At 39.3% G+C, this 27608-nt stretch overlaps 1 protein-coding gene across 3 annotated transcripts in view; it reads left to right on the forward strand.

Moving 5' to 3' along the window:
* The window catches only part of slc25a21 (solute carrier family 25 member 21), an 83591-nt gene continuing 55983 nt past the window's right edge, over positions 1 to 27608 (forward strand). The window contains exons 1-2 of one of the 3 annotated variants that reach the window (XM_067478954.1): positions 1 to 245; positions 338 to 458. In XM_067478954.1, the coding sequence (XP_067335055.1) occupies positions 389 to 458 (70 nt within the window). In that variant the 5' untranslated portion in view covers positions 1 to 245; positions 338 to 388. The remainder of the gene's footprint in view (positions 246 to 337; positions 459 to 27608) is intronic. The other 2 variants (XM_067478952.1, XM_067478956.1) reach the window with 2 other exon arrangements.

Below are 27608 nucleotides of genomic sequence, written 5' to 3' on the forward strand. Positions count from 1 at the left end.
TTCGCCTGGGTGAGAGTTTACAGGTTGTTTATTTACGGTCTTCAAACAGTTCGTTGCTGTGAGGTGGAAGGAGGTTGCATTTCAACCTGTTTGGTAATTGATAACGCATTAGCTTAGCTTAGCCTGTGAGCAGCCGGAGAGATATCTGTGCTGCGCTTCTCCAGCGTGGTCTACGGGCGAAGGCGAACCCTGACCGCGGGACAAGACGCAGCCGAGCGACCTCACTAACTGCAGACCAAGATCAGGTTGGTAGGCTGGTCACCATAGTGTTTCATCGCCTTGTGGTGTGATATAAGAGTCCTGTCTACAAAAATCTACATGCATGTCTTTGTTTTAGCATTATTAGCCACTTGTTAGCAGCCGCTAACTAGGCTCCTTCCTCTCCGAGATGACCAGCAAAAAGCCGCAGAGCTTACTCCGGGAAGCTTCTCAACAGATCATCGCCGGTGGATCCGCTGGTAAGTCCGACAATTGTTTCGCTTCAACTCGGAGTCTGACGAGGCGGTAGTTTCCAGTCTCGGTGTGTGCAACGAGACACGTGTAGCGGTCGCTAAAGTTTTATCAGTCACTGACAATGTTGCAGCGCGCTCCCTTATCTGCTTTCCCACAAACACTAGCAGCAAGTGCGGGTGCTGATCGCACATGCGTAACGTTAGCGAGTCGACGGCCAAATAAAACACGTCTGGTCTGTGGGTCACCTAGTCAAAGCATATGGCCGTGCTACCAAGATAGTTCCAACCCTTGTCACATCTTGCATCGCTTGTGTGCTTCACGGAAAAAGCTGACGCTGTGCCTCCACCTCCACCCACAATCACGTCAATGTGGAGCCTCCACATTCCCATTAAGTCCCGTGCATCCACACCTCATATGATGAAAACAATACCCTTCCTAATTTGTGGAAATTAGATTAAACATATCTGTATTTAGCAACGTAAAAGTCCCTAGGAGGAGACTGTAACTAAAACAATAATTTCTAACCACATTGATCAGAAATCAATCAGAATGCCGCTGTACAGTGCATTTTGTCAGCATGTGATCACAAAGCTTCACCTTTATTAGTAACATTTCTGCCGTAAAATTCAATAAAGGGTTACAAATGTGTAAACCTGTAAAGAAACATACCATAAAGATGTCTGGGGTTATATCTTTCTCTGTTGTTGCCTCGCTCATTATAATACCACATTGGCAATCCAAATGTTCTCTCTCCTAAAAATACGAACTCTGCACATCTGTAGAAACCCATGCACGGAGTAGTGTCGCTCCAAGATGCTCAGTAAGCACAGCAGCCGCGTGCCCGGTGCTGCCGCAGCTGGCCGAAAGCTAAACGTCACAATTTTTTAACATGCACGTTGTTGCAATGCGGCTATCGACCACTGACGGCAGCACTGAGCGCGCCGCTGCTGAGCTTCACTCATAACGCGGAGTGAAGAACAAACGTCCGCCATATTTAGCTGAGTTTAACGTCAGCTGCTGAAGTTCAATTGAAGAGTTAATACGTAAAAAAAACAACAACGTATTTTTTAAACTTATGTTTTATCTTATAACGGCGTCAGAAGACGCCAAAACGGTACATGTAATCTGGTGAGTTTGTATATTCAGCATTTTTCTAATGAAAGGCAAACACCCCCCCACAAAAGTTACGGTATATAACGTTAGCGTTAGCTAATGAGAAAACCCCTTTTCACTCAGGCTTTAAATTTTTTATTTAGCCCTGTGTCTGGCAGCTTCATGGACTTATGAAACTGCCAATTACCTGATGGGCAATATTAATAGGCAGGTTAACAATTGTTCGTGAAAGTTTATGGCTTGGCCTGCGTCCAATTAATGTGATGCGAGGGGCGGAAAAAAACGTTTTGTATGTATACAAAATAAGGCTGTTACTTACATTCTTACATGTTAGATTTGCCCAGCTTAACAGTAGCTTTTCATTGCTTTTCTGACAATTGTGTCTGTATCTTCTATGACCTAGTTAATTGACCTACTGAGTTATAATTTGGTGATTTACATGCTTTAATTGTGTCCTATTGACGTTCTCTAAGGGTTTTTACAATTTGAAATCACCATTTCTTTTGTTTTTATTTCTATACATACACAACTTATCTTTTTGAATCACCATTGCACAAAAAAATACTATAATCGGTACATTTGATGCAACCAATGTGTTGCCAGCTTCTTTTGTGACAAACTCTTACTTCCTTGGAGGACTTCAAACATGTCCTCTTCCTTCCACAATCTTTGACTTGCAACTTTGTTGAGCTGTCTTCCTTGTCTGTTGTGAAAATGTTTAATGAATCAATGAGTTTCAGATGTCACGTCTTTGTTGTGGCACTTGTTTCGATGTCTTGTATTACATTTTATTTTTGCAAATTGTCTTCTCTCATGCTAGTAAAGTTAATAGCGTAATGTTTTTACAGCTCCCAAAAGTATCATACAATGTTAAAATTTTAAACAGCTTCTGCAGCATATTACTGGTGTTTTACAGCCAAATGTTTGCTGCCCTGTGGTTCCTAAAGCCCAATATTTACCTAATTTTCTCCAACATTTTGCTCCCTTACAATGATTCTTTTTGAGAAGGAACCAGCAGTGGCGCCCATCAGTAGTATTCAGGGTGTTCCTGCTGGCTTGTATTTGAATGTGCATGGGTTGAACATGGACATAAAGCAGGTAATAGGCTGAAAACATGACTTATGCTCATTTGACTACAAAACCCTTTTGTTCTACTGCAGCTGCCCAGAGAGTTGTGATAGATATTTTCAGTATATTCACTCTGTTTAATTTGCTTTTGGTTTATAAAACATTACCGTTGTTGTATAATATCCATCAAAATATCGTCAATATAAAAGCTTAAGCTGCTTTTTTTTTAATTTGTCAAAATAATTTTCAGAAAAGATCATTAGACATTTTTTGTTTAATATAGAGGACCTGCAAATTGAGAAAATTCACTTGATTTGCATATTACACTATTAAGATTATGACTTCTGATTTTACAATGGGCTATAAGCCAGAATTTAATAATTGTGCAATACTAAGAGTGTGACTAAGAGTGTGACTTGTCTCAGGTATTATGTATGCCTCACTGACAACCGGCAGTCCTGAATCCACACCCAGAGGCTGAGGGGCTCTCGTCTGTCCTCTGCATGAAGGTGACAGAGTGACCTCTGCACTGTACTGCAATTTTTCTTTTTAATAATCGTGAATTTTTGTGTGTAATTTTGCTACAACAGTCAGCTCTGCAAAGTTACCCTTTTCACATTTCATAGATTAATCTGTTAATCAGAAGAGAAACAGCTTTAGTTGTAGTTTTTTGCATAAAAATTTGAAAACATAATTTTATTTTGTAGCCATATTTATGCATTATTGGTTCCTTCCTTTAAAGTCGCGTTGAACGTCTTTTATATTATGTCCACAAGAGGGCAGTAGCTGCATACTAGCTCGTCATAGTAAAGCGGTGTTGCATGTTTTTGGCTTTTAAATCTAAATACAGCAAGAGTATCATACTTTGCTGGATTTAAGTAGTAATAATTTTAGTAAAATATTGCGGATTTAGAAAAAAATGCAGATTTTAATTTGTTCTTCTTGGTCAAAGTAATTGAAAGAACAACATCTCTGTCATTTTCATTAAATACTAAGTAAAATAAATTGAAGATCATAAACTGCATGTCTATCTAGTTACTTGTCCCCTGCTGTAATAATTTGTCTAAGTCATTTGTTATTTATATGGCAGATATATATATATATATATATATATATATATATATATATATATATATATATATATATATATATATATATATATATATATATATATATATATATATATATATATATATATATATATATATATATATATATTTTTTTTTTTTTTTTTTTTTTTTTTTTTTTTTTTTTTTTTTAAACGTGAGTAAATCGATCCGTCTCCAGCAAATGGACTGTGACGACATGAGACAGACGCCCCGCGTGTGATTACTGCAGCTCCCCCTCCAGACTGTCAGAGCCTCGATCAGGCTGCACCGCAGCTCTCCTGCTGTAATTGGGTTTAAACGGCAAACCTGAAATCAGTCGGGAAAGAACAAATAAAGCCACTTAGCTTAAATGAAGGAGAGGAAGAAAAGAGGAGCGGAGAGATCAAATAAAGTCCAACATAGTGTGTGCATGTGTGTACAGTTCTCCTCAGACAGAGACTGCAGTTATAACGGTGTCTCCCGGCTGCACCAATCACAACCGAATTAAGCCTAATATTTATTCCTAGAAACAATTGTACGTGTTTCTATGGGGCTTTGATTGAACTCGCGGCGGACATGTTGTAGACAGATGTTTAGATGACCTCATGTTTGAAGTAATGTTGGTTCTGGATGGGGAGCCTCTTGGCCTGTTCCTTTAAATCAGCCCTCTCTGCCTCCCTTTTTACATTTTATTTTATTTTTTAAAGTATATATTTTTTTGGTCGTAGGTAGCAATCGTCCCTCATATTTAATGTTTAGTAGCATTGAATAGCGAATAGAGAATTTGACAGGCAGCTGTCCGTGCATTGGGGTCGTGCATGTCTTGGTTAAAATGAGGCATGATAATGCTGAATGATGGCTACTTAATCAGACACATCTGTCTTTTGTTTTGTATCTCAGAATAAGGATTAACCATCTAGGCTAATATTAGTTGTCTTTTTAAATGATACACAATTGATTTCTTACTATTAAACCGAACGCATACACTGTGCCCTGCAGGATGTGTAATTAAAGTAAACCCTCTCATTAAAAAAGAAAAACCACAGTACGCCCAACATTCTTTAAATAAACACGCAAGATTTATCATCTCCGTCAACTAATTACCGTCCTTGCTAAATGTGAATGATCACAGTGTCATAAGAAATTAGTTGAATTCGAGCAGGCATTAAGTGTAAGGGCATAGTGTAATATTTCCATATCCCAAAATAGATTATTAGAAATCCCCAAAATTAATCTGGACTGAAATGGAGCTGATTATAAAAAAAAAATTTGCACAGTGTGTGTATGTGTGGAGATTTTAATTTGGTTGCATAATTAAATGATGATGCCTGGATTATTCGTCCTTTTTTATATTCACTCTTCGTAAAGCTGAAGTTCATGAACACACACACACAAGGATACAGTTTAATTATTCTAAATAGCCAAAGCATAAACTGCAATATTTTTCCATGATAAAATGCCATGCATTGCTCACTGATAAAATTTTTACAGATTAGTACCAACAATTTTTTATTTCGTTACGGGATCCAAGTGAGTTACCGCAGCTTCTGCTTTAAAGCGCTTGGGTGCAGCCGATTGGCCGACTTCCTGCGATATAATTGGCGTATCTAATGACTGTGATCTAGGTTGGTTAAATCAAAAATGTCTCTAATGGCTTCCGTGAATTCAAACGTGTCTGTGAAGAGCAGCGTTGTGCAGCTCCTGTAAGTGCCAAAATTATTTTTGTATTACAAAAATAATCGAAACATGTTATTAATTTTGTTTATTAAAAAAAACAAATCATGACATCAACCTGCGTGGCCTCAAAGGTTTATCAAATAAATTCACTTTTTTGCTTTTTCTATGATAAAAATCTAAAAATATTCATGAGACTCTTATTTGGCCGCAGTTCCAGCTGGCAAGGCCTCTAACAGGCTTAAGGCTGGCTGTGAATCATCGTTATTTGACAGGTGTCATCAATTTTCGCTGACATTACCTCCTCCTCGGACTGAGCTCTGTCTCTGTCAAATTGTGGACGCAACAATTCAGAAGCAGGCAGCTGAATCATCAGGATACTATAGTCAAAAGAGTCTCTTAAGTGGACAATTTGTCCGCATGTCTTTTTAGAATAAAATTAAAAAAAAAAAAAACAAACCGCTCGGCTTCCCAAATGTTGTGTATTTAGTGCCACATGCTAGACCAAGCTAAAATAGAAACGAATCGCATTCCATTATTGATATTTTTAGGACGTTTTATCTTTGAGGTGACCTGATTTATTTTTGGCATAAAACCCTGTGTCCCAGTGCAGAGATGTTCTGTGAGTTGATGTATGAGCCTCAGCCGCGCTTCTGACGTTATCTTAATGATATGATTTATGAAAACGCTTCACTGGCGGAGTTGTGGGGAGGTAGGGGGTGGAGGGCGGCGATTCTGAAATGAGTCCGGCCAACACACAGCGGCGCGATTATCGGATTGTACTTCCTCCAGTTTGCGCATGGACGCGCACGTCCTAATTGCGGCCGTAAGTGGCGCGTGCACTGCACTGACTTTTGAGTCAGCTGTTGATATTTAGGGAGATAGTCCAGTGTGTTTACTGGGTTTAGGTGACACACTAATTCATCACTATATTTAATTATTGCATAATGTATAATATTTAAAACCACAAAACTAATAGACACATATTTTATTTGTAATTGCTAATAATTTAGCCTAGTTAATGCTGATAGTTACATAAACTGTACTGTTGAACACTTTGGGGCCTGAACGCACATAATGCTGTTCAGTTCTTGTGGATTTAAAATAGGAATTTTTTGGAGAATGGTTGTATGGGGATGCCACAGGTTGCATAATTTAGTCATAACACGTCTGTTTGATGATGATGAAGATGATGATGAAAGTTTAAAATATTTCAGAAGCCCAGGCTGAAGCTTGTGTCCTCAGTACATCATCGTTCTTGATAAACATAGTTTATTCAATTTCAATTTATAATAGAGTCATTAAGTATGGGGCTGCTCAAATGAGACCAAAATAACTTGTCATAAATGGTTTATTGTATTAGTATAAGCAGTATATGTAGTACAATTAGTAGGGGTAGTGAGCAACTGGATATTTTTGCAGAGTCAGAACTAAGAACCTTCACTTTTTTCCCAACAGCCTCTTGTGAATATCATGGTTCACTCAAGATATTTCCTTTGTGAAAAAGACACAGGACATTTGTTATAGAAGCAAAGTCTTGGATCAATAATAATAATAATTATAGTGTTACGTAGAGAGTGGATTCAGGAAGATAATTATAATTGCTCAACATGGGAGGCTTTCTCTGGATCATTTCCTCCTATTTAGAAGTACCAATTATTAAATCCACGACTCTGGGCTGCAGGAAACTCACTAGAGCTGATTTTTAGATTGGGGAGAATTTTATCTCATCATTGCATGATTTCGTACAGTAAACCTGCATATTTACATAATATTGTTTCATTTCCCCACATTGTGCTTTACCAATATCAAGAGAGATACACAAGCCAATAAACATGCTAAATTGGGAAAAGGACAGATCATTGAGATCACATTCCATGGCAGTCAGAATGCTAAGGCATACATAGTACACCACATGGCAACAATAATAAAACTGGGAGGGAAATCAGCTAAACAAGCTATGCTTAATTGAGCACTTAGACTAAGTAGTCAAGGGGCAAAGAGAGATTGACCTTGTAAGAAAATTAAAGTTTACAGTTGTGAGAATGGTGTGTGCGTGCATGCACACCCATCTAGGTCATGTGTCCATGTAAAGGAAATGGTTGCGTGTGTGTGCATGAGCTATTGTTTAATGCCAGAAAATGATCAACTGTTTGTTAGTTTGTTTGTTAAGCATGTATGTGCATCAGAGTAAGAAATATATCAGGAAATCCTATATAATTGCTTGTGAAGCATGCATGATCATGCATCCATGGAAATGGACATATGTTTGTGTGTATTCTCTCTCTCTCTCTCTGTGAGTGTGTGTGTGTGTGTGTGTGTGTTTATTTGTTCATTTATTCATTCATTAGTATGTGTATTTCTGAGCCTGGACTTTCAACCCCCTTATTAAGTTACAGCAGTAACAGACTCTTCCTACAGAGAGCTGTTATCCCTGCAGACTTACTATCTCTGTGTGTCTGTAGATTTTTGATTGGGCAGTGCTGCAACCAGGGTCATTGTATCATTTGATAGACTAAAATTAAAAAACAACTTAGCAGAAATTCTGCTTAGCCACAACATTACCTCTGTTTCTCCTCTGCCACCTTGTTCCTCATGAACGCTGACGTGTGTGTTGAAAAGTCTTGAATTGGGCGTTTAACCTCCTGCCCTGTAGCTCATAGCTACAGTTGGTAGTAGGTTAGACATTTTAGTCTGCTATATACTGCAGCAAAAGTAACCACTGGACAAGTTCCTAATGCTGATTTTTCAGGCTCACCGGTTTTTGATCTCTTGTTTAATAGTTTTTGTTTTTGTTTGAATGAATCTTTGTTTTTAAAAAAAAAAGTCAAGGCCAAGGCAAACCTCATGTTATTTCAACTAAATTTGATACACAGTTCAAGAGCTCAGATACAGTAATTACAAACCCTCCATGCTCGTGCTGTAAGCGCTGAAATATAAATAAACATAAGGACTGTCAAAAAAAACAAAAGGAAAACCAGACAAGCTAAAAACCCTGAATTACATGCCTGTTTCCATGTGTATGTATTTGTGCGTGCATATGTGTCTGGGGAGTATAGATGTGTGTGCATTACATGTGATTCTTTGGATTAGCTGAAAATTTACAATGCAGGTTTTTACAGTAAGCCTCAGCCAAAAACTGTAATTCTTTCTCCCCTTTTAGTTCTGTATTTGGGAGACGGACCTACCCACTTTGGGTTAACTCTATCAAGATGAACAGCATTCAGGCCAGTGCAGTAATCATAATGTAATTTGGTCTGCTCATGGGCCAATTTGTGTCTTTTCAGAAGATGTATCTTATGCCCGATGGCCATGCGTGTCCCGAGGCAAGGCTTTAATTAGGGAAGTTCATATTTATAGACATTTTGTATTATTTCTGGTCCTCCGTGGTTGAAGGATGACATACATACAATACATACATACATACATAAGAGGACGCTGGTGGAGGATGAAGAAAATTGTGACATTAAAAAAACAAAAGTTAATGAAATGTTAAGAATTTACCCTTACCGTTATCCGTTTGAAATCAAAGATTCCTGCATTGAAATATAAGCCCACACAAATTCACTATCTTGAAATGGCTTATAAAGAACATTAAAATGTATATATCAGTTCTGTTTAGTGTGTTTTGAAATGAAAGAAATGTGTAAAGGAGTTGCCAGGTTGTAGCAAAGAACCGTGTGTGTTAACGTTCATCTGTTAGTAAAGCTGCAGCGTATGCTGCCCCTTCAGTATGTTCTACATTTATCTGGATTTCATTTTGATAAAAAGAGATCGAGAGTTAAACATGTGGAGAAAAACAGCATCCAGGCTGTTCAGATTTTGGCATTAATTTACTACACATCTATTTAATGAGGATTAAAATGTTTTGGCTGTAGGGCAAAATCTGATCCAGATATTTCATGAATATGATGACTCAGATGGAATGACTAGAGGGCAGAAGAGAGCCATATTGGTTCTTTTAATCCAACTCGGTACTGTATTGCGTTAAGACTTACATTGTACATTTCCCTGTGGAACTTTTAGCAGTAAAGCATGGTATAATTCATGGATTTTAAGTTAAAAGGAAGATGGATCCCTTTGCTAATCCTTTTACATTTTTGTGGAAATGATTTCACTTAACCAGGACATACAGCTCTAAAAATATTAGATAATCTCCTCACGTCTGTGCTTAGTTTGCCAGAGCTATCATTGGAAATGTTAATATTACCAGGACGAATAACTTCGACAACACATGACATCTCCGTTTATTCTGAAAGGCCTCCAAGCTTTCACTGAGCGATGAGACACTGAGCTTCAAATCATGACTCAGATATGACACAGGTGATATTTTTTATGGTCTGTGTGCATTTTAAAACAAGGTCATGGTGAGACGCGTTTAGTAGAACGAGACCACACAGGGCGCTGGCCCAGCAGCTCTGCCGCATTTGAAGCAGGTCCAGGGGGAGGGTAGTGGCCGAGAAATGGGATGGAGGAAGGTTAAGTTATCAGCAGTCTGACGGTACAAGTGCTTAGTTGGGGAGTTTTGTAATCAGAGGCTCTGACAGATGCTTTCTCGATAAGAATCCCCCAGAAGCTTTGGAGGAACACGTGGGCAGCCAGATGTTTGTATAGTAAGGCATTGATGTTGGTGTCTTCAAAAGAAGAATGTGAATCCAACAAAAACTGTAGCAGAGCATGTCTCTCTTCAAGGCATGGTACAAGTCTCTCCCAAGTCGTATGTCACGTGGTGCATGTGTATTAGAGCAGGTGATCGTTTTTTCTAATTACTATTCTAACTTTGTTTTTTTTTTCCAGTCTGAGTTTGTTTTTTCCTGCTTTGCACATGCTATATAACAGTTAGAGGACAACTGCCGGTCAAAAAATGTTTTCCTACATCTTGGCCTGTACCGCACAAGAAGAAATCTTATGAGAGCTCCATTGGTGTTCTGGTCTTTCCTGAATTGCGGTACTCTCGGGTGTGTTTCATAATGGTACTTGGACCGTTTCAGCTTGATATATCGCACCCAAGGGGGAATCTGAACTCTGCACCAATCTATCAGTCCCCAGCCAGAGGAAGGCAGGATGACATGCTCAGGCCTCCACCATTATGGCCCCCATCATATTCAGAATTTACTTTAAACTAACGGTATGGCTCTTTTTTTTTCCCATAGAGGAAGTGTCTTGAATGATCATACACAGGCCACTGTGGTTTTGCAGATGTTGTTTTTATTGTGATTACTCAAAGAAATGTTTTGTTAGTAAAATATTTTTTGCGATATGATTTTAGTTCTCCAGTCCAGTTTTTTATTATTTTTTATTTTTTTTGCTGGAAAAACAGACACTGTCATTAGACACTTTATTTTAACACTGCATTGATATTTACACCGCTTACACAGCTTCTGGTTGAATACATTTATTATTCTAACTGTAATAATAATAATACAAAAATATTACTCATACAAATTTTTAGCAAACTTTACATTGTACTTGATACAATAACACTGGCTTTTGGTTTTTCTTAAGTGGAAAGGAGACAAGGTAATTACCCTTGGGGCAATTAGGGGAAGCGGCTGAGGGAGTAGCAAAGTCATTTTCTAACCCAAACATCCTGGTCCGAGGGGCCGGAGCGGCTGGACAGCCTCCTGGAGGATGCTGGCTGGCTTACGGGGAGCTGTTCGTGGGGAAGCAGATCAGGGTTTGTTTTCCTTTTCTGGAGGCAGGCCTCTGAAACCTCTGCCAGATGAACAGCACCTGAAACACAGCAGCTCTCCCACCACCATCAGTAGAGGGAGTGATTTACACTATTCGGCCGGGCGTGCTTGTGTGCATGAAATCCTTTAGTCAGCTGTCATCACACCGTATGCATTATTGCAGATCAGGGAGGAGGGAGTTTGTTGGTGGTTGGAGCCCCAGATGTTATTTTTCTGCAGTCTCTTCAGTGCAGCTCGAAAATGTTTGTGTAAACCTATAAACATGCACAACCCACATCATATTTCCTGCCTATTACACCATAAAATCAGTTGGCAGTACACTAAAAATAATTGGAGGTAAACATTTTTAAACTAAATGTAATTTCAATGGCTTCTAAAGAAAAAAAATCTCAAACTTTGCCATAATTTCAGGAGGCCTATGAGCTGAAACCATTAAATGCTTCTACGATTACTTAATCAACACATAATTTAATAGTGAATAAATTCTCATTTACACTATCTCAGGCCTAGAAATAGCTGTTTTCTTGTTTTACATGTGAAGAAATTGAATAGACTGTCGCCTTTCGACTTTAGAACATTTTGATGGTAATTTCTGACCATTATCCGATATATGGTAGACTAATACATCTATTATCAATAGACACATCATTGGTTGATTATAGCACGCATACAGTACATGCAGTGAGAATTCAGAAGACAGTTGGAATCATCCGTCAGTCATTGCATAAAATTGGCTGGATTTAAAGTACAGGACTTAGCTTGTTTGCCCGCTACTCCAGAGCCTGACATGCTACAAAGAGTGCAGACAAACTGTTGTGGTCATGGGGAACATTACATATAGAAAGGCAAGCAGAGGAAAGGGAGAGCAAAACGAGCGCTCCGACACATTTTGGAGTGGCAACAGAAGACGGCACTGGCGTTGTCCGTCCCCTGACTGATGGAGTTGTGTTGTTTGTATGAGAATCACGCTGCGTGCTGAGTCACAGTGCTGCCAGAGAGCAGTTCAGGAGCCTAACGGCTTGTGAGTGATACCCATCAGGGAAGAAACCGGGCGTAAAGCTCTGCTTAAAAACCCTGCATGAAAAATTGAGCCTGGTGAGAAAGCAAGGGGGGAAATGGGCTTTTTTTTTTTCTGTGGGTGAATCAAACACAATTCGTTTACTGTATTAGTCATTCTTGTGAACCAGATCCCCTTCTTTCCATACTTTTTTATATACTGTAGAGTGCTTTTTTTAGTTTTGTCCTGAACAAAGACAAATAAGAAGATGTTCATATATGCATTTGCGACTGAATGTGAGTTAGCCCTGGCCTCCTGACAAGAATCGCTAATGAGCAAACACTGGATGACATCATTTTGAGGTTTGGAGGCAATTAGCTTGATTAGAATAACCCTCCACTGTCACCTTGGCTCAGGCATCCCACTCCTCTGTAGTGTGCCTGTCAGAGCTTCTCTCAGCTCCTATGGTTTTGGTTTGAGACTTTCCCCCCACATTGCGGTGTGCTTAATGTGAAAGAAGTACAGTGAAGAAGAGGAAAGAAAAATGAGCACTGGTGCTGATGTTTCATTTAGCTCGATTTTGTTATGTTGTCGAACGTTTTTAGCTGTTAACAGAGATGTTTTTTTTCTGGGGGGGGTTCTGGTTTATTTGTCATTGTGAGTTTCTACAGTTTAGTCTTTGCTGGGATGAGTGAGGCTTGCCGTCAGCTCTCTAGAAACAAACCTCGCCTGCCAAACTTCCAAGATAATTAGTGAAGCATTTCACACTCTGCAGAACATCAAAAAGGAATCAAAAAATTGACAAATTACTCAAGTATGGGCCACGTAGTGCTGCAGGGGTTTTCTGGAGTGGAGAGTTGGTGGAGCTCCAATACACATGGTCACTCTAAAACAAGCATGCTGTATGATTTAGTACAATTTACACCAATCAGCAGTGCTGTGGCTTTTTAATGTTCTGTTTTTGTTCTTAAATGTAATTTTTTTTTTAAAGTTCTGAATTCATTAGAGCTCATTTATTTAGTTGTTTGTCATAAAGGCCTCATAACTGATTATAAGCACTATAAGATAAGCTTGAGAAGAATGTGCTTAATTGCATTTTAATGCCACCACAACTTGCCTTCAATGAGGTTTTTAAACAGAAACAGTGTTTTGAAATTTGGTTATTGTATTTTCCTAGTAGGTCAGGCAGGCTAAACACAAAGCCTGAGATGTGATCAGGTGATTGGTTTTGTGTAACTGTTGATTGTACAAACTATCTTTTTGTGTAATCTGTATTTGCACCGAAGGCCTAGCAATTAACTTTCCATAATCTTTTCTTCATAATGAATGTTGTTGCTAAACTTGTGTTACTTTTGTGTAACATGTATTTATGATGTAAAACAGATTTTTCAAAAAAAAAAAAAAACAGTTAAAAAAAATCTCTTTTTTATAAATCACTCTACGTTTTTCAATATAACAGTAAATTAATTTTGAACACCAAAGTAGATTGCAGCTTGCACAACTATACAGTATATGGCCACCTAAGAAGAGAAGCATGTGGCTACTGTTTGAGGATTATTTTACAAATTATTTTTACAATTGTTAAAAATATATATTAATTGAATTTATTTTTTTAATTTTGCCTAGTTCCTCAACTTTCTTGTTAATACTATTTAAAAAAAATCATCTCCCTTTGACAAGGCCTCTGGGACTTGAGACCTCTTTAAATGTCCAATTATGATTTTTTTTTTTTTTTTTTTTTTTTTTTGAGCACACATGATTATAGCCTACCTAAGAATTTGCACAAGATGCTTGCACATACATATACACACTGATCACCACACCATGGTTGGCCAGTCCTGCAGCCCCAGCCCATCAGAGCCGAGGAAACAGAGGAAACTGTCACTTTGTCCACTGTGGCGCTCTGGAGAGTTGAATTTGACTGAAACATATGTCTTCAATTTGAATTGCTCTCTATTCCCCCAGATGGCCTGAATGGGGGTAAAACTTGCCTGAGAAGCTGCGTTTCATGTAAGAATAATTTGTGCTAAGTAGCTGGGCGATCTGTTTGTTACGCTAGAGCTGACAGTTTGTTTATGTTTCTTGAGGAGTATGATGGATGGGGCGGGAGTTGATGCTAATTAGACTAAATTGTTGCGAAGAATGCTGACGGTCTGCACCGCACTGCTGAGGCCAGTTTCCATTGTTTCTGCGTCTTCGCACTTCAGGCGTAATTGAATGGAGCTTGGGCCCATTCATCATGGTGGTGGGCGTCTAGGGCGTGAAACAAATGACTGGACCTGTATGGAAAGGTCTGGTAAGAGGGACTGTGGATGACAAAAGGAAAGCTGGTCACCAGTGAAGGAGGATGTCACTTCCTCCAGGCCAATTAGAACAGACAGAAGCTGAGACCAACTGGCCATGAAATTTATGTTTACCCGACAACTCTTGCCCAGGGAAGATTAGGAAGTCTTTAACTCCTCCCCCCTGACAGACAAGGTCAACTGCAAAAGATGCCCATTAGTGAAAGTGTCACTGCATTGCCTCTCCTACAGAAATCATGTGATCTCTTTACTGTCCCCTCACTCATGCTTCAATTTTCACTTTGTAGGACAGCATAGAAATATATAATGCATTCAGTTCAACAATTCAGTAGAATCTTGTAAATTAACCTTACATACAGCATAATTTCAGGTTTGTTCCGAGAAGACTGATTTTGGAAACATAGATTCGGCGATGATGGGTTAATTTTGAATAGATGAGACTGAGGTAGAGCAGAGATTACTGCATGTTTTACAAAAAAATGTAAAAGCTTTGGAATGCTGCAGACAGAGTTTAAAAAAAAGACGAAACGAACTTTCAGTCATATGTGTGTTAAGCTCTCAAGTGGATCCGACGTTTCCCATAATGCAGATTGATCATGTCTGGCTATAAAATCCACATCGTCAGTTTGTAGCACAGTCTTTCTGTGTTTAAGTCTGCACCTCCAACACCAAAATAACACTGACATCATTGGAGTTTCTATTTTCTTTCCTCTTGAAAGAATGCATCTGTGTTCTCAGGCTGAGGAGTACTCTTCATGATGAGTAAATGGAACTTCCTCAGCACTTCAAGGTACAATTTTTTTTAGGGTTTCTTTTTCTAAATTCTTATCTTAATGAAGAGAGGGGTATCAAAGCCTCCAATCAAGTCATAGTCATTGAACAGCGCATATTAGTTTTTAAATGTTTTTTTTGTGTGTGTGTGTGAAACATTCTAACATACAGTTAATTTAAGCATTGCCGCTCGATTAATGAGTTTTGGAGCATTCTCATTAGTTGTAATGTCATAACGGCTACATAAAACTCTGAGCATGGTGGAGCACAGAGCAGGTCGAGGGAAGGCAGGGACAGAGCAGAGTGGATCGATTTTGAGTCTCGTGCTTAAGCACTAGTTTAAATTCCTAGTTGTAGCTGTTCCTCCCCTTAGTGTCGATTACATTAATTTGTTTTTACTTTTTCTCCCCCATGTTTACTTTTTCTCCATTGCTGTTTTTCCTGCGGCAGGAACCTTTTGCAGTAAAGTGGGGAAATTAGTTAAAAAAAAAGCAGCCTTTTAAATCCCTTCCAGCTAACTTAATGTTTTTATTGAGGCTCTTACATTGATTTGTCCCTTGGTCATTGGACATGTATTCCTGAAACTAACACGGTTATACACACTCCCTTTCTCACATATATAGTGTAGGAAATTGAGAATTTCTCAAACTCTTTAGGAAGAAGCAGATTATTCCTGCATTAAGGCCAAGTGAACACATGTGCCTATCTCATGGGCCTCATACGAGCCATCACTGCATGTTAAGACATGCAAAGTGCCTGGCATGTTGCACTGAGTCCGACAACACAACATAAATGACCGAGTCAGCATGTCCAGTGTTTAACACCCTCCTTCTGTTAGTCCCTCTTCCCAAAAACAAACCTGACACTGCATCTGCAAGTCATTAACCCTTAAACATGTGCAGTACAACAATGCTGTAAACAAAATGGTATTGTCACAGTTTTTACAAGTACATGTGTGAAGTCCGAGCTAACAGAGAACAGAGCAGGGTCGAGCTGGGTGGACTGAGCACATGTTCAACATCACATGGCCTTGACAAGGATTTGGTCTCCTCCACTTGTGGTCTAGTTCAGCTTGAGTAAACTTGTGAATACCAACAGCTTTCTGCTGTTTCAGCAAGAAGTTAGCAAAATATACTTTCATATATACACCTTTTAGAAACCGTGTCAATGTGTTTTGGGGGGGGGGGTTTGTTGTTGTTTTTTAAGTTTGGACCAGGGAGGAAACCTTAGTACCCACAGGAAACCCATCACATGGAAAGAACATGTACATGTGTAAATTTCACACCATCAAGCCATTGCTGGTTTGGACCCCTTGTGCTAGTGAAAATGTCAACACTGGGTCACTGTTCCATCCTTTTAACACAAATGATGTAGTTATCTGCAATATAGTTATTTCTTAGCATACTAAATTCTTTTTTCAATGCACATTTTGTTCCAGCCAATAACATGTTTGCTTTATTCAATGTAGGTATAAAATAAGGCCTATAGATGTATCCACCTAGGCCAATTTAATTTATTTTTGTTTATTATTTTTCAGATCCTAAAAATTGTCAGTTATGAAATGCCATAGATATGATGGCTTCTGCTGGAACTACCTGTAAAAAACAGATTTCCATGCCATACATAAGCAAAACAGTTTGTCAGCAGTGCACTATTTGCACATTATCTAAAAGACACGCAAAATCCCAGGAGTGGTCTATTTAAGTTTGTAATTTACCTGGACTTTTTTTTTACTTGGAAAAATGTGTTCTTACAACAACTCACAGAAACCCTGGTGCAATTTTATACATCACATTACCCATGAGTTAAATGTTATATCAGTATTATGTGTTGCAGATAATAAAATATAAAAAGAAACATTCAGAGTTGAGTAAAACTGTGAGAATTGCATGGTTTAAATCAAAAGGAAAAATAATGTCATCATGAGCAGGCCATAAAAAGACCAACCCACTAGATGCAAATACTGCTTACTGTGAGGAAGACTTCTGACTATAAGGATGCCAAAACTGTCAGGTCAAGGAATCTGTTTTCCTGGCGAAGAAGAGAAGTCATTATCTGTTTTGGCTGCAATGCACTGTGGCTTAGGGATGTTGCTGTCATTGGAGAAATTGTTCACTCCTCCTTCTCCATGATAGATTTCTCCCTCTTAGATTGTTAAATGTCAGAGAAAAATCAGGCCTCTAAAAGGATGCCAAATGTGACATCTGATGTCTTAAATAGCTGAAACATCTTCCTGCGAACCTGGCAACTGCTTTTGTAGCTGCACTGGAAATGACTGACTTAAGGTTTTCCACTTTTACTGGAATATGGGAAATATACAACCAAACAATGAAACTGAGAAGTGTAAGGTGCCTTTCAAATTATTTATTTTTTCAGTAGTGACAGCGATTTAGGGAGGATTTTTCCTGTGAATGTCTTCAGGGAGAATAAATGTCTTGGCCTGCTGTCTCTGATGCTTGTTGCCCTACAACTGAAACATGCCAAAATGACTTCTCTGTCTTCACTTTTATTTTTAAATGTCAAACCAAATGAAAAACGTTATGAAAAGGTTCCCCCCTTTCTTTAAAGTTTGAAGACAGAAATTGTTAGAAGCAGTTTGTGTATGCTTTACTTTCTCTTTATATGCATGTATATTGCAATAGGAATTGATACTGTATGGGTGGGATGTGGGTTAAGGATTTTAAGAATTGGGGGGACGGGGGGTGGGGGTGGGGGGTAAAGTTAGGGGATAGAGAGAGGAAGCGAGTTAGCCTCGGATGGACGAGAGTGAAATCTGAGCATGATTGAGTTAGGGGAAAGGAGACAGGAGCCCTGAGGCTGCCAGTCGGATGCTGTGTGTGTTTGTGTGTGTGTATACACAGCACTCTTGTCATGCTGCCCTGTTAGCATGGAGAGACTGTGATGGAGTTATCTGGCCTGGCCCTAAAAACGGCTTGTCATGTTGTGTATACACAAAGAGGTAGCGTTAGTCTGTGTGTATGCTTGTACGGTGCCAGCAACATTACTCACAGGCCTTTGGGGACACTAGCAAAGCCTCGCCTGGTTCCTTTTCCTCTCAGTGGAAATATACTCACTGCATCCTCTGAATTCTCAGAAGATGAAGGTTATACAAACAGAGATGAAAATTAAGTCTTAGAGGGTTAAACTATTACCTTTCTTGTGGGAGTCATCCTCACCTGCTTTTCAAATGATCTGTGACATGGCTGAAAATGGAAGCAAATTAACTGGCTATTGATTTAAAAAACAAGCTCTTGTTGTTTCCAGATTGTTGATAGTGTAGTTTTTGTTGTCATTAGGAATATATTCATTAGGCTTCTTAACCTTAACCTTCTCATCTTGCACAGTGTGTGAGATACCATTTAAACTGTGGGAAAAATGTCCCAAGCTGAACACAGTATGGAGCCCCTGCTTTACACTGCACCAGCACTAAGCAAAAGCAGATGTTATAAAGTTTACAGAAATCAGAACATTATTTTCCTGTTTCCATTGCATTCTTCTAAACACTTAGTGAACAAGCTTTGAAGTCACCCAAGAAATCTAGTCTGTGGGAGAAATGATAGGATCTCCTGGAGCAATGGAGCCTGGGAGGGTGGGATTCGAGGGTGGGATTGGTTCGGGGGGGAGGTTTGAGCTTGAGAGGGATGAGGAAGAGACTTGAACACGGGAGGGTTTGATGAAGAGTTAGAGGTGCTTGTCGGGTCTAGATTGTGCTTTTTCATATGATTTCAGATCGACTCATCTGATAGGGAGTCGTTCGCACGTCTTGAGCTTTCTCATAAGCCTTTTCCCCAGGCTGGATGTGATCTAGGATGCAGGGAGGGAGATAAGCTGTGTTTAGGCAGGCCTGCTGTGGGTCTGATCATAACAGCAGATAAATCCCAACAACTGTGTTAGCTAGCCTCACCGCAGGCAGTGTGTAGGACTGCCAGGAGCCCACATTAGGTCTTTGTAATGCATAGCCAATTTTATAATAGACCTTCCAACTACATGAGTAATGTGGCTGCCTGGCAGGCATGTCAATTGGAAGTCTTCACACAAGTCCCCTATCATGCATCCATCTTGCACCTATCCTGCTCGAGTGCCGCATTAACAGCAGTTGTGACCTGTTCTTTCTAAAGTGTTCTCAAATCACTAAGCAGTCATGGTTTTGTAATGTAAAACGTGTGTGTCTTGATCAAAGTGGTTGCAAGATCATTCCTTACATCCCAGATAAATCAATACAGTTCTCATTCTCTAAACAGTCCCTTTAAGGGACAGAGAAGCAATGAAGCAGTTGTGCAGCAGACTATCAATAAAACGTGTGACTCGTAAGATGGCTACATCTGCAGCACATTACTCTTCAAGCACGCTCTCACAGGTTAACTAACTCTTCATGTTACCTCGAGTGACTGACTCTCCTGAGAAGCAAATGGATTGCAGTAGGCTTCGATGTAAAACACACTAAAGAGCTTCATCATCTTAAGATGCGTTAGACTTCAATGTCACCATCACTTGGTTTTGATTTAGCTGTGCAAATCACCCTTGTTACCATGCATTAAGAACACAGGAGAATACAAATGCCTTGTCCCTCTCCCCTCGCGTTCCAAGCCAATCTGCCTCATCTCAGTCCTTGTTGTGCACTAATACAATGTGGCATATGAATCATACACACAATGCATGTCTTCATCTGACCTCTACAGACAGGACCTCACAGGACAGCCACTTTGGTGTTTCCTGCTCTCTCATCTTTTAGGTTTAGAGACTTGCATCCCCCCTCTCTTCGCATAATTCAATAGAGAGTATGACAATCACAATTAGGGCAACGGCAGAGCAGCCTGGCAGCTTTACTTTCGTAATATGGAATTACAAAACTGTGCCCAGTTACCCACCCACATGTGGTGGGTCCATGCAGTGATGCATCTTTGTGGTGCTTGACTCAAAGACCCCCCCCCCCCCCCCCCGCAAAACAAAGTGCCTGCAGAGAGCTCTGGAAGATTGCCAGGTTGGATTGCTACTGAACACCCATGAGAACTTCTCTGGGGCTGTGAGTCTTAGACATTTCTGCATGTGTGTGAGTAGGTAGGGGTCTCCCGTAGTCTGTTGGGAAGGGAAAGGATGATGTATATGTATAAAGTAAATGTGCAGGTATTTCCGTCTGAGGCCTTTTTTTGTCCTCTTTGTTTGCCTTGTTTCTTCTCCACATGCTCCATTGTTTTCATTGGCTGTGCAGCTGATGATGCTGCAATGCTGGAAAATGGCTGGTGTGATTTTTACAGGAGGACAGGGAACATGGGTCTTAAAACTTTCCTCCATTTTCCACACTCAGGAAAAAAAATGCCCCCTCCTTCACCTTCCCTGTCAAAGCACAAGACCCCTGTGGGGAGGTCTGTGTGTGAGAACAAAGATGCACACAAACAGACAAGGAGGTTTTACGTTAAGACATGGGTGAGAGCACATACGCCACAAGAAAACGCATGTGATGTCATTATCAAGGTCCCCTGGGAGAGGGGGAGCCCACAGCATTCCTACCTTAATAAGCTGTCCTACCCAGACACGACGAGGAGGTTGTCCATCTCCCTTGCCTCCAGAAGCCCACGTCAACTTTTTTTAAGAGACGGATTACAGTAAATGGTCTTTGTTGTTTTGATGTTGAAATGTGGTGTTGTATCTTGGTAACCTTAAAAAAAAATTGAAGCTATGTTTACAATTATACCTTGTTTGAAGCAAAAAACAAACTTAGTTTCTTGTTGTTAACAGGGATACACACACGTCATTGTTTTTGTTTTGTTTTTTATATGTGAAGATATCATTGTAACCGTAGCATGCCAAAGAAAAATACCAATTCGTGCTTTCAGTATTGCAGTGCGTTAAAGAAATTTAAATGAATTCTGTACAGTAAAAGCTGAATAGAGTGCACTAGATATCACTAGGGTTAAGTAAGAAAGATAGGGCTACAAGTAATGACTATTAAAAAAACTAAAAAGTAAGATACTGATTATTTTGTTAATTAATGAATTACTTAAATTGTTTAAAGAAACCAATTATTCTTAATAAATAATTACTCTTACCCTCTAGTAAAATTCATAGTTTTTACTGCATTAAATTAGGATGACCTCGCCTTTGCAGATGCAGATTCTAAAACCAGTCATCTAATGACATAGAATATAATGTTAAGACTTAACCTGGTCATTCTGCCTGATGATTAATCTACATTACTTTCAGTATATTTTGATGCAAATACAGGAGTTTCACTAGCAGAGTTTTCTACATTTTCTTCCACTGCTGCAGTTTATACTGCTGATCTATCCATAACATCTACAATTTTGAAGTCATCCCAGGACACTATATATGTCACACCTGCAACTACTGAAAGTGAGTATAGGTAGGAAACTTGTACTTTGCACCCATAGGTCAGATTTACAGTACTTATGAGGATTTGCTTTGCTTTGTGCATTTGTGTGCACATGCACATGTGCTGGCCTGTTGAGGATGTACACATTACTGCTACAGAAATCTTCTTCCAGTGCATGCTGTTTTTGGGTGTGAAGGAGGGAAAAACATGGGGTGAAAGATGGCCCTTTAGGACCTGAGCCAGACCATGAAAGTTTAAGTAAATATGGACGGGGGGATAACCCTGGTGGTCCAGGGTCCCTCCCCCCTGTTAGTTGATGTTTTCTCTCTCCTCTGCTCTCATTTGGAAAACAGTGTGCAGCATTGTGCAATGCCCCAGTGGCTTAGTCTAACAGTCTGCTTTGCTTGAAAATACACTACTGTATTCTCACAATTAATTCAGCTTAATACTATGTTGTGGCAGGTAGATAATGAGTCTCCAACTAATGGCAATGCACACCCACTTGGATTTAGTTTCCAAGTTAAACCTCTACATAAATATATCTTTTTATGGTCTATTTCATCCGTACAATTTGCATAGTTTTACCAGTGTGCCATGCGACCTGTCAATCTATGTTCTTGTCTACACTGATTAGCCACAACATTAACACCAGCTGGTGGTTTTAATATTGTGGTGTGTACAGCAAGCTGTAATGCACTGTGAGTTCCGACACCTGTTGATCACGGCCAGTACTGAATTGTTCCCTTGCTGACATTAAAACCACCAGATGGAACTAGATTCATCTCCAAAAAACAGTGGTGCTTATTCAACATTTAAAACAGTTCATGCATGGTAAACATCTGAAATTAGTTGCTGCTGAAAAATCTTTTTGCACTCCACATTCCAGTCTTAATGTCCAAGTGCATTTCTACATAATTAAAAGCAGACCAATTTGCTTCAGGAAAAAAAAAAAGTCACACCATATTTTTGGTATGCATATTTGAGCCTTAGAATCTGTGCCCATTGCTCCGCAAGGATGAGAATCAACTCAAGCATCTCAGTCCAAGTGAATCATTAGAAATATCTTCAGGTATGTTGGTCCATTACACTGCTGGAAAGCTGTATCATTGAGGTCTGCAAGTAAATGAACTCATTAATAGGGAACATAAATATGTATTTGAGAAACTACATGTCTAGCAAATATCTTCCTGCTTGTGTGTGTGTTAGCTGCTAAGTGTAGTACTAATAATGAGCAATGTTGGTACAAATGCCACAAGGCGTGTAAGTAATTTAGGGGTCTGCTTTTGCAAAGTGTGCATGTTTTGAATTTAATCTTGAGAAGTAGATGTGATTAGAGGTATTACAGATGATCATCTGGTTAAGGCACTGCAGATGCCTTAATTGCACCACTAATATTAGGAACATTACAGTTGACAAAATTATGATATTTTAGCCAGAACTTAACTGAACTTTATATGTCTTGTATCTAAATGTATTTCAGTAACTTCCGGAGATGCTTTTGAATAAAAACATGTTAGTTATAGAAATATAAGATGTTTGAGATGGAATTCTTGAATTATTCACAATGAGATTAAGTAAAAAAAAATTGAGGAAAGTATATTTAAGGTAAAGGCAAAAGAAATGGAACTTGGACTAAATTAATCAGCGATAACTTTGTTATTTGGGTAATTGTTTCTTTTTTCAAATATGATTATTTGCTGCTGTTCTGTGTATTATTTAATGATGAACAGAATATATGCAACTTGAAACCCTTGCCTGAGTAATATTGGTCTATATATATAAAAATGGATAAGATTTTTAGGATAAGAATAGTGCAGACGGTCATTGAAACAGTTTACCATGTACAGCTGTCTATTAGGTGGTTTGGCTTGAAGCTGTAGATATACTCGAATAAAATATGACTAAAAATGCAAAATTTAAACCAGTCTGCTCTAATATAAGGAGGGATGTGGTAGTAAGAAGAGTGTAATGTGGTAGCTTATAGCCTAACATCCTGTATTAAGTTTCTGGAGATCTGTAGTGAAATAACATACTGCTCAGCTATTTTTAAGATTGTTTCATATGCATTTCCATAGATATTTTTGGTTTAGACTCTTACTTTGCATTCTATTCACCACAGCTACATGATTTAAATTCATTGTTGGACTTGTGAAGTGTGGAAATGCTCCGTAGAGCAGGTGTGCATGCCTTGTTGAATCTTTCCCACCATGATGAAATTGGTATGTTTTCGATTATAGTGTGTTTTTTGGCTCCCCGCCGTCGGGAGGTTCTCTGTATATTAATTTTGAACTCATTGCTGTTTCTCTTTTCATGTTCTGCTGTGCCGAATATCTTAGCTGGGAGCCGTGTGGCCTACAATAGGCTCAGACAAAGAACGGAACCTGGACTGCAGCTGTTGCCTCATTTTTTTTTTTTTTTTTCAATGTGAACTCAGGGCAGCTTGAATTCATAATGATAGGAACATCTGATAGGATGGTTAAATTAACAGAAATACTCTGCTTTTAATTTGAAGGAGATAGGGAAATGTTTTAGGATACTGCATTTGCCATGGCATAATATGGCCAAATAACACAGCCAAACAGGTATTCTTCTTACTGCAGTCTAAAAATGGTAAAATCTACCTTCCTGTTTGCTCATTGTAGTTAAACAGCAGAGGTGTAGTATGAGCTCCGTTGTAGGCCTTGTTTCAGGCCTTGAAAAGAAATGGGAAAAGTAGTCGTAATGCTTTTTAGATTTAAACCAATTATGCCCTTTTAACAATAGCTACTGGCTTTTGGAGACATAACCTTTTTGAAAGTGCAATAAACTAAAGTCGGTTTGTTAACTTGTTCTTACACGAGCCACAAATTAGCATTGGAGAAATTTGAGAGAAAGAAAAAAACATTTTAGTACAAATGCAGCCTGAAATATGGAAACTATACTGAAAAAAAGAACATAAATAGCAACCCATTACCCATCCAGAACTCAACCCAATTTACAGGGTGTTCCTAATGTAGCCTAGGCCCTGAAACCTCAGCCTTAAATCTGATGGTTGGATGTAAGATGAGATAGACGGTAGAATAACAGAGTGTGCACTTTGTTCACCTCCATTCTGCAGTTAAAAAGCTCAGAATTACAGAGTGAGAGACAGTTTAACTCCGGGTCGTAAATATGTGTTTGGAGCATTTTAGCTTTTTCCTTCTTCCACACTCAGCCCTGTTACTATGGTATATGGAGGCTCTAATGTGCATGTGTGTTTGTGGTGGGGACTGTAGTTTGTCAAGGGATTTAGCTTTTTTGTGATATGCTTTACTGTACTGTTTCCTATTTTATTTTTTTTTTCTTTTGCTAACTGTGTTTCCATCCACCTGGTTTTTAATGCCGATTCTTAGTTTGGAAATTGCAGCAGATAAAAGTGAAATGAAGGAAATATGACACATTTACATCACATTTTTTGCATAGATTATTATCATCATTGCCAGCACTGTTTTTTCCACAAAGGTACATATTAATTTGTATTTTCTTTTATACATTTTTTATAGAAATTGATTTGTGCTACATTTAGATGTAGCTCATACTCACTCACACCCACCTACACACTTCTGTGATGTTTGTCTTTTTGTCATGTGTGTTTACAGTCATCTTTTCCCATCAGGCAGTCTCTCTTTTTCTGTCAGTCTCTATTAGATACACACCTAAACAGTGTGTGCATAGAGTCTGTGTGCTTAAGAGGGAGAGGTCTCCCTCCTTCCTGATTTCCAGCCTGTGGGGAGAGTCCCTACCCAAACCGCAGCAGGGTAATACTCACTTAACCCAAATCAGGCGCAATCAAGATGAGCTGGGCTGCAGCTGGGAGGCAACCAACCTAGGGGGGCGAGGGTGGTGGCAGTGGGTGAGGAGGCGGGTGGTCGATCGGGATGACGATGCGGACACTGATGACCATGAGGAAGATCAAGAGCACCAGCCTTTGTTGTACCATGCTTGTCCTCATCTGGCTCCAACAGGGAGTGAATCAACGGGGGGAAATTGGGAAAATCAGAGATGAGGTTCCCCCAACAGAGTGAAGGTTAAATGCGGTTCCTGTCGCTCGCCCTTTTGTGTCCGGGTATGTGTGTGTTTGTGTATGCGTGCGTGTGTGTTGTCTATGTGTTTTGTTTTCAAGTAATTGTTTCATTTGTCCTCCCCGGGCCTCTGCTGAGTCACCGAATCTGTTTTTGTGTGATCCGGTGATTGTGTTCTTAGTTATTTTCCTGACGTTTGAGTTGTGATGTAGGTCCTGTCATAGCTGCAGGCCTCACAGGAAGAAACACTTGCACATAAGGCACTTTGTGGCATGCACACATTTAGAGTATGCCCATATAGGCTGGGGTGTGTAGACCCTGTCAGAGTGGTTCGCCTTTTGGGAACTCTGCTGCAAATGGGCATAGACATGGTTCATATACAGTGGAATCATGACACAGTCTAAAAACCATGCAATTTATTGGCTCTGCTACAGCAAAGACATACATCATGTGAAAGCTGTGTTCATTTCCTTATCCTTTCTCCCCTCAGAACTTACCTCCTCACAGCTTGCTAGTCACTAGCCTAAGCCTGATCCTAATCAAACAGGGATTACAGCAGCACTATTACTGAGATAACTCTGAACTGTGTGCGGATAGAAGAGTGTGCGCAGTATTTGCTGTGGCAGCCTTGCTGTTGTTAGAAGCCCACCTTGTAGCATCTGCCATTCATTTGGAGTGGAAGACAAACACACTGATGAAAATGACTCAGACCACAGGAGCATTTATGTCTGGATTTGTCTCTTTCCTTTCACTTCCTGACTATTTCTTCTGCTTTCTCTCTTGCAGTCTTCTCTTTCTTTCTGGGGGCTATAAAAGTAGCAAACAGGCCCTTCCACTCCATTGTATATGTACATATCTGGTACATTTTGTAGGTTTGCAATGCACATGGACCAAATTTCAAACTCAAGTTACAGCTCCACAATTTAATTTTACTTTGTTTAAACATACTCTTATTGCTGCCCTGGCGACGTCGCCAATCCTCACCGAACCCCATAGCAGGAAGAATGTGTTTGTAGTGCATGTGCATTTGATTTCTTTTTCTTTTAAGGTTGATGTTGAAACATAAGGGGTAAATGCTACTTAAAGTTGTCCTTGTAATTGTTAATCTTTCAGACCCACTCGTTGCCCATCCTCGCCAAAATGAATGGATAACTGTTGCTCTTTATATATTTGGTTCCCTATAGTTCAGGTACGGTGGCCGAGTAGACAAAGACACAATAGAGGAACGTTTTTACTTTGATAATCATTTCTATCAGTAGTTTAACAAAATTTTTATCCGTTAGCTTGAAATCTTTGGCCACGTCAACATCATCTATAAACAGACTTTTTAAAGGAGTCCAAAAGGAGAAAGACATGAAAGTTCAGACATTCAGAGGGGTTGTAAACAAATTTCTAGTTTAACTAGATTATATAAACTGAATTATAATCTGTTCATTTGACTGCTTCTACTACTTTCTCTTAATTTGCTGTGCTGCAAAGTGTGTTTTGAAACCCATGCTTTCTTAAAAACAATAGGAGGTCTTTTGGTAACCTGCAAACATGTTCATCTCTCCCAGATGTAGATGAGAAAAAACTCATTTCTAATTGTATCCTGTATAGAGGAGGTAGTTTACCTACCTGGATTCTGACAGGTAGGGAATCATGGATGACATGTTGAAGTTGACGGTGGGTGGAGCATTGGTAGGTTGGACGGAGGTTTAGTGACAAGGAAATGAAGTGGAACAGCCCACAGATCAGGAGGTAACACGGTGGAGAGTGACATAGACATGAACAGGAGAGTATGCGTGTCCATTCAAACAAACTGTCTGACTGTGCAAGTTCAGTTTAATTAGATTTAATAAATAGATATATGTAATATAAGCAAACAAACCAACAAAGTTGCGTGACAAGTCCTTTTTTTGCAATTGAGTCCTACCTAATTAAAACCAACAAAAAGATCAAAAAGCTAAATATAAAAACTATTCCAAACTGTTCTGACTTCATCAAAATATCTTCTTCTCATGTGCAATCCCATCTTTAAAGAAGCTAAATGGGAAAAAAAATCCATGAAGGGCCTTTAACTTGATTTGCCAAGTGA

This window comes from Channa argus, chromosome 16 (assembly GCF_033026475.1).
Source record: "Channa argus isolate prfri chromosome 16, Channa argus male v1.0, whole genome shotgun sequence".
Taxonomy (NCBI): Eukaryota; Metazoa; Chordata; class Actinopteri; order Anabantiformes; family Channidae; genus Channa; species Channa argus.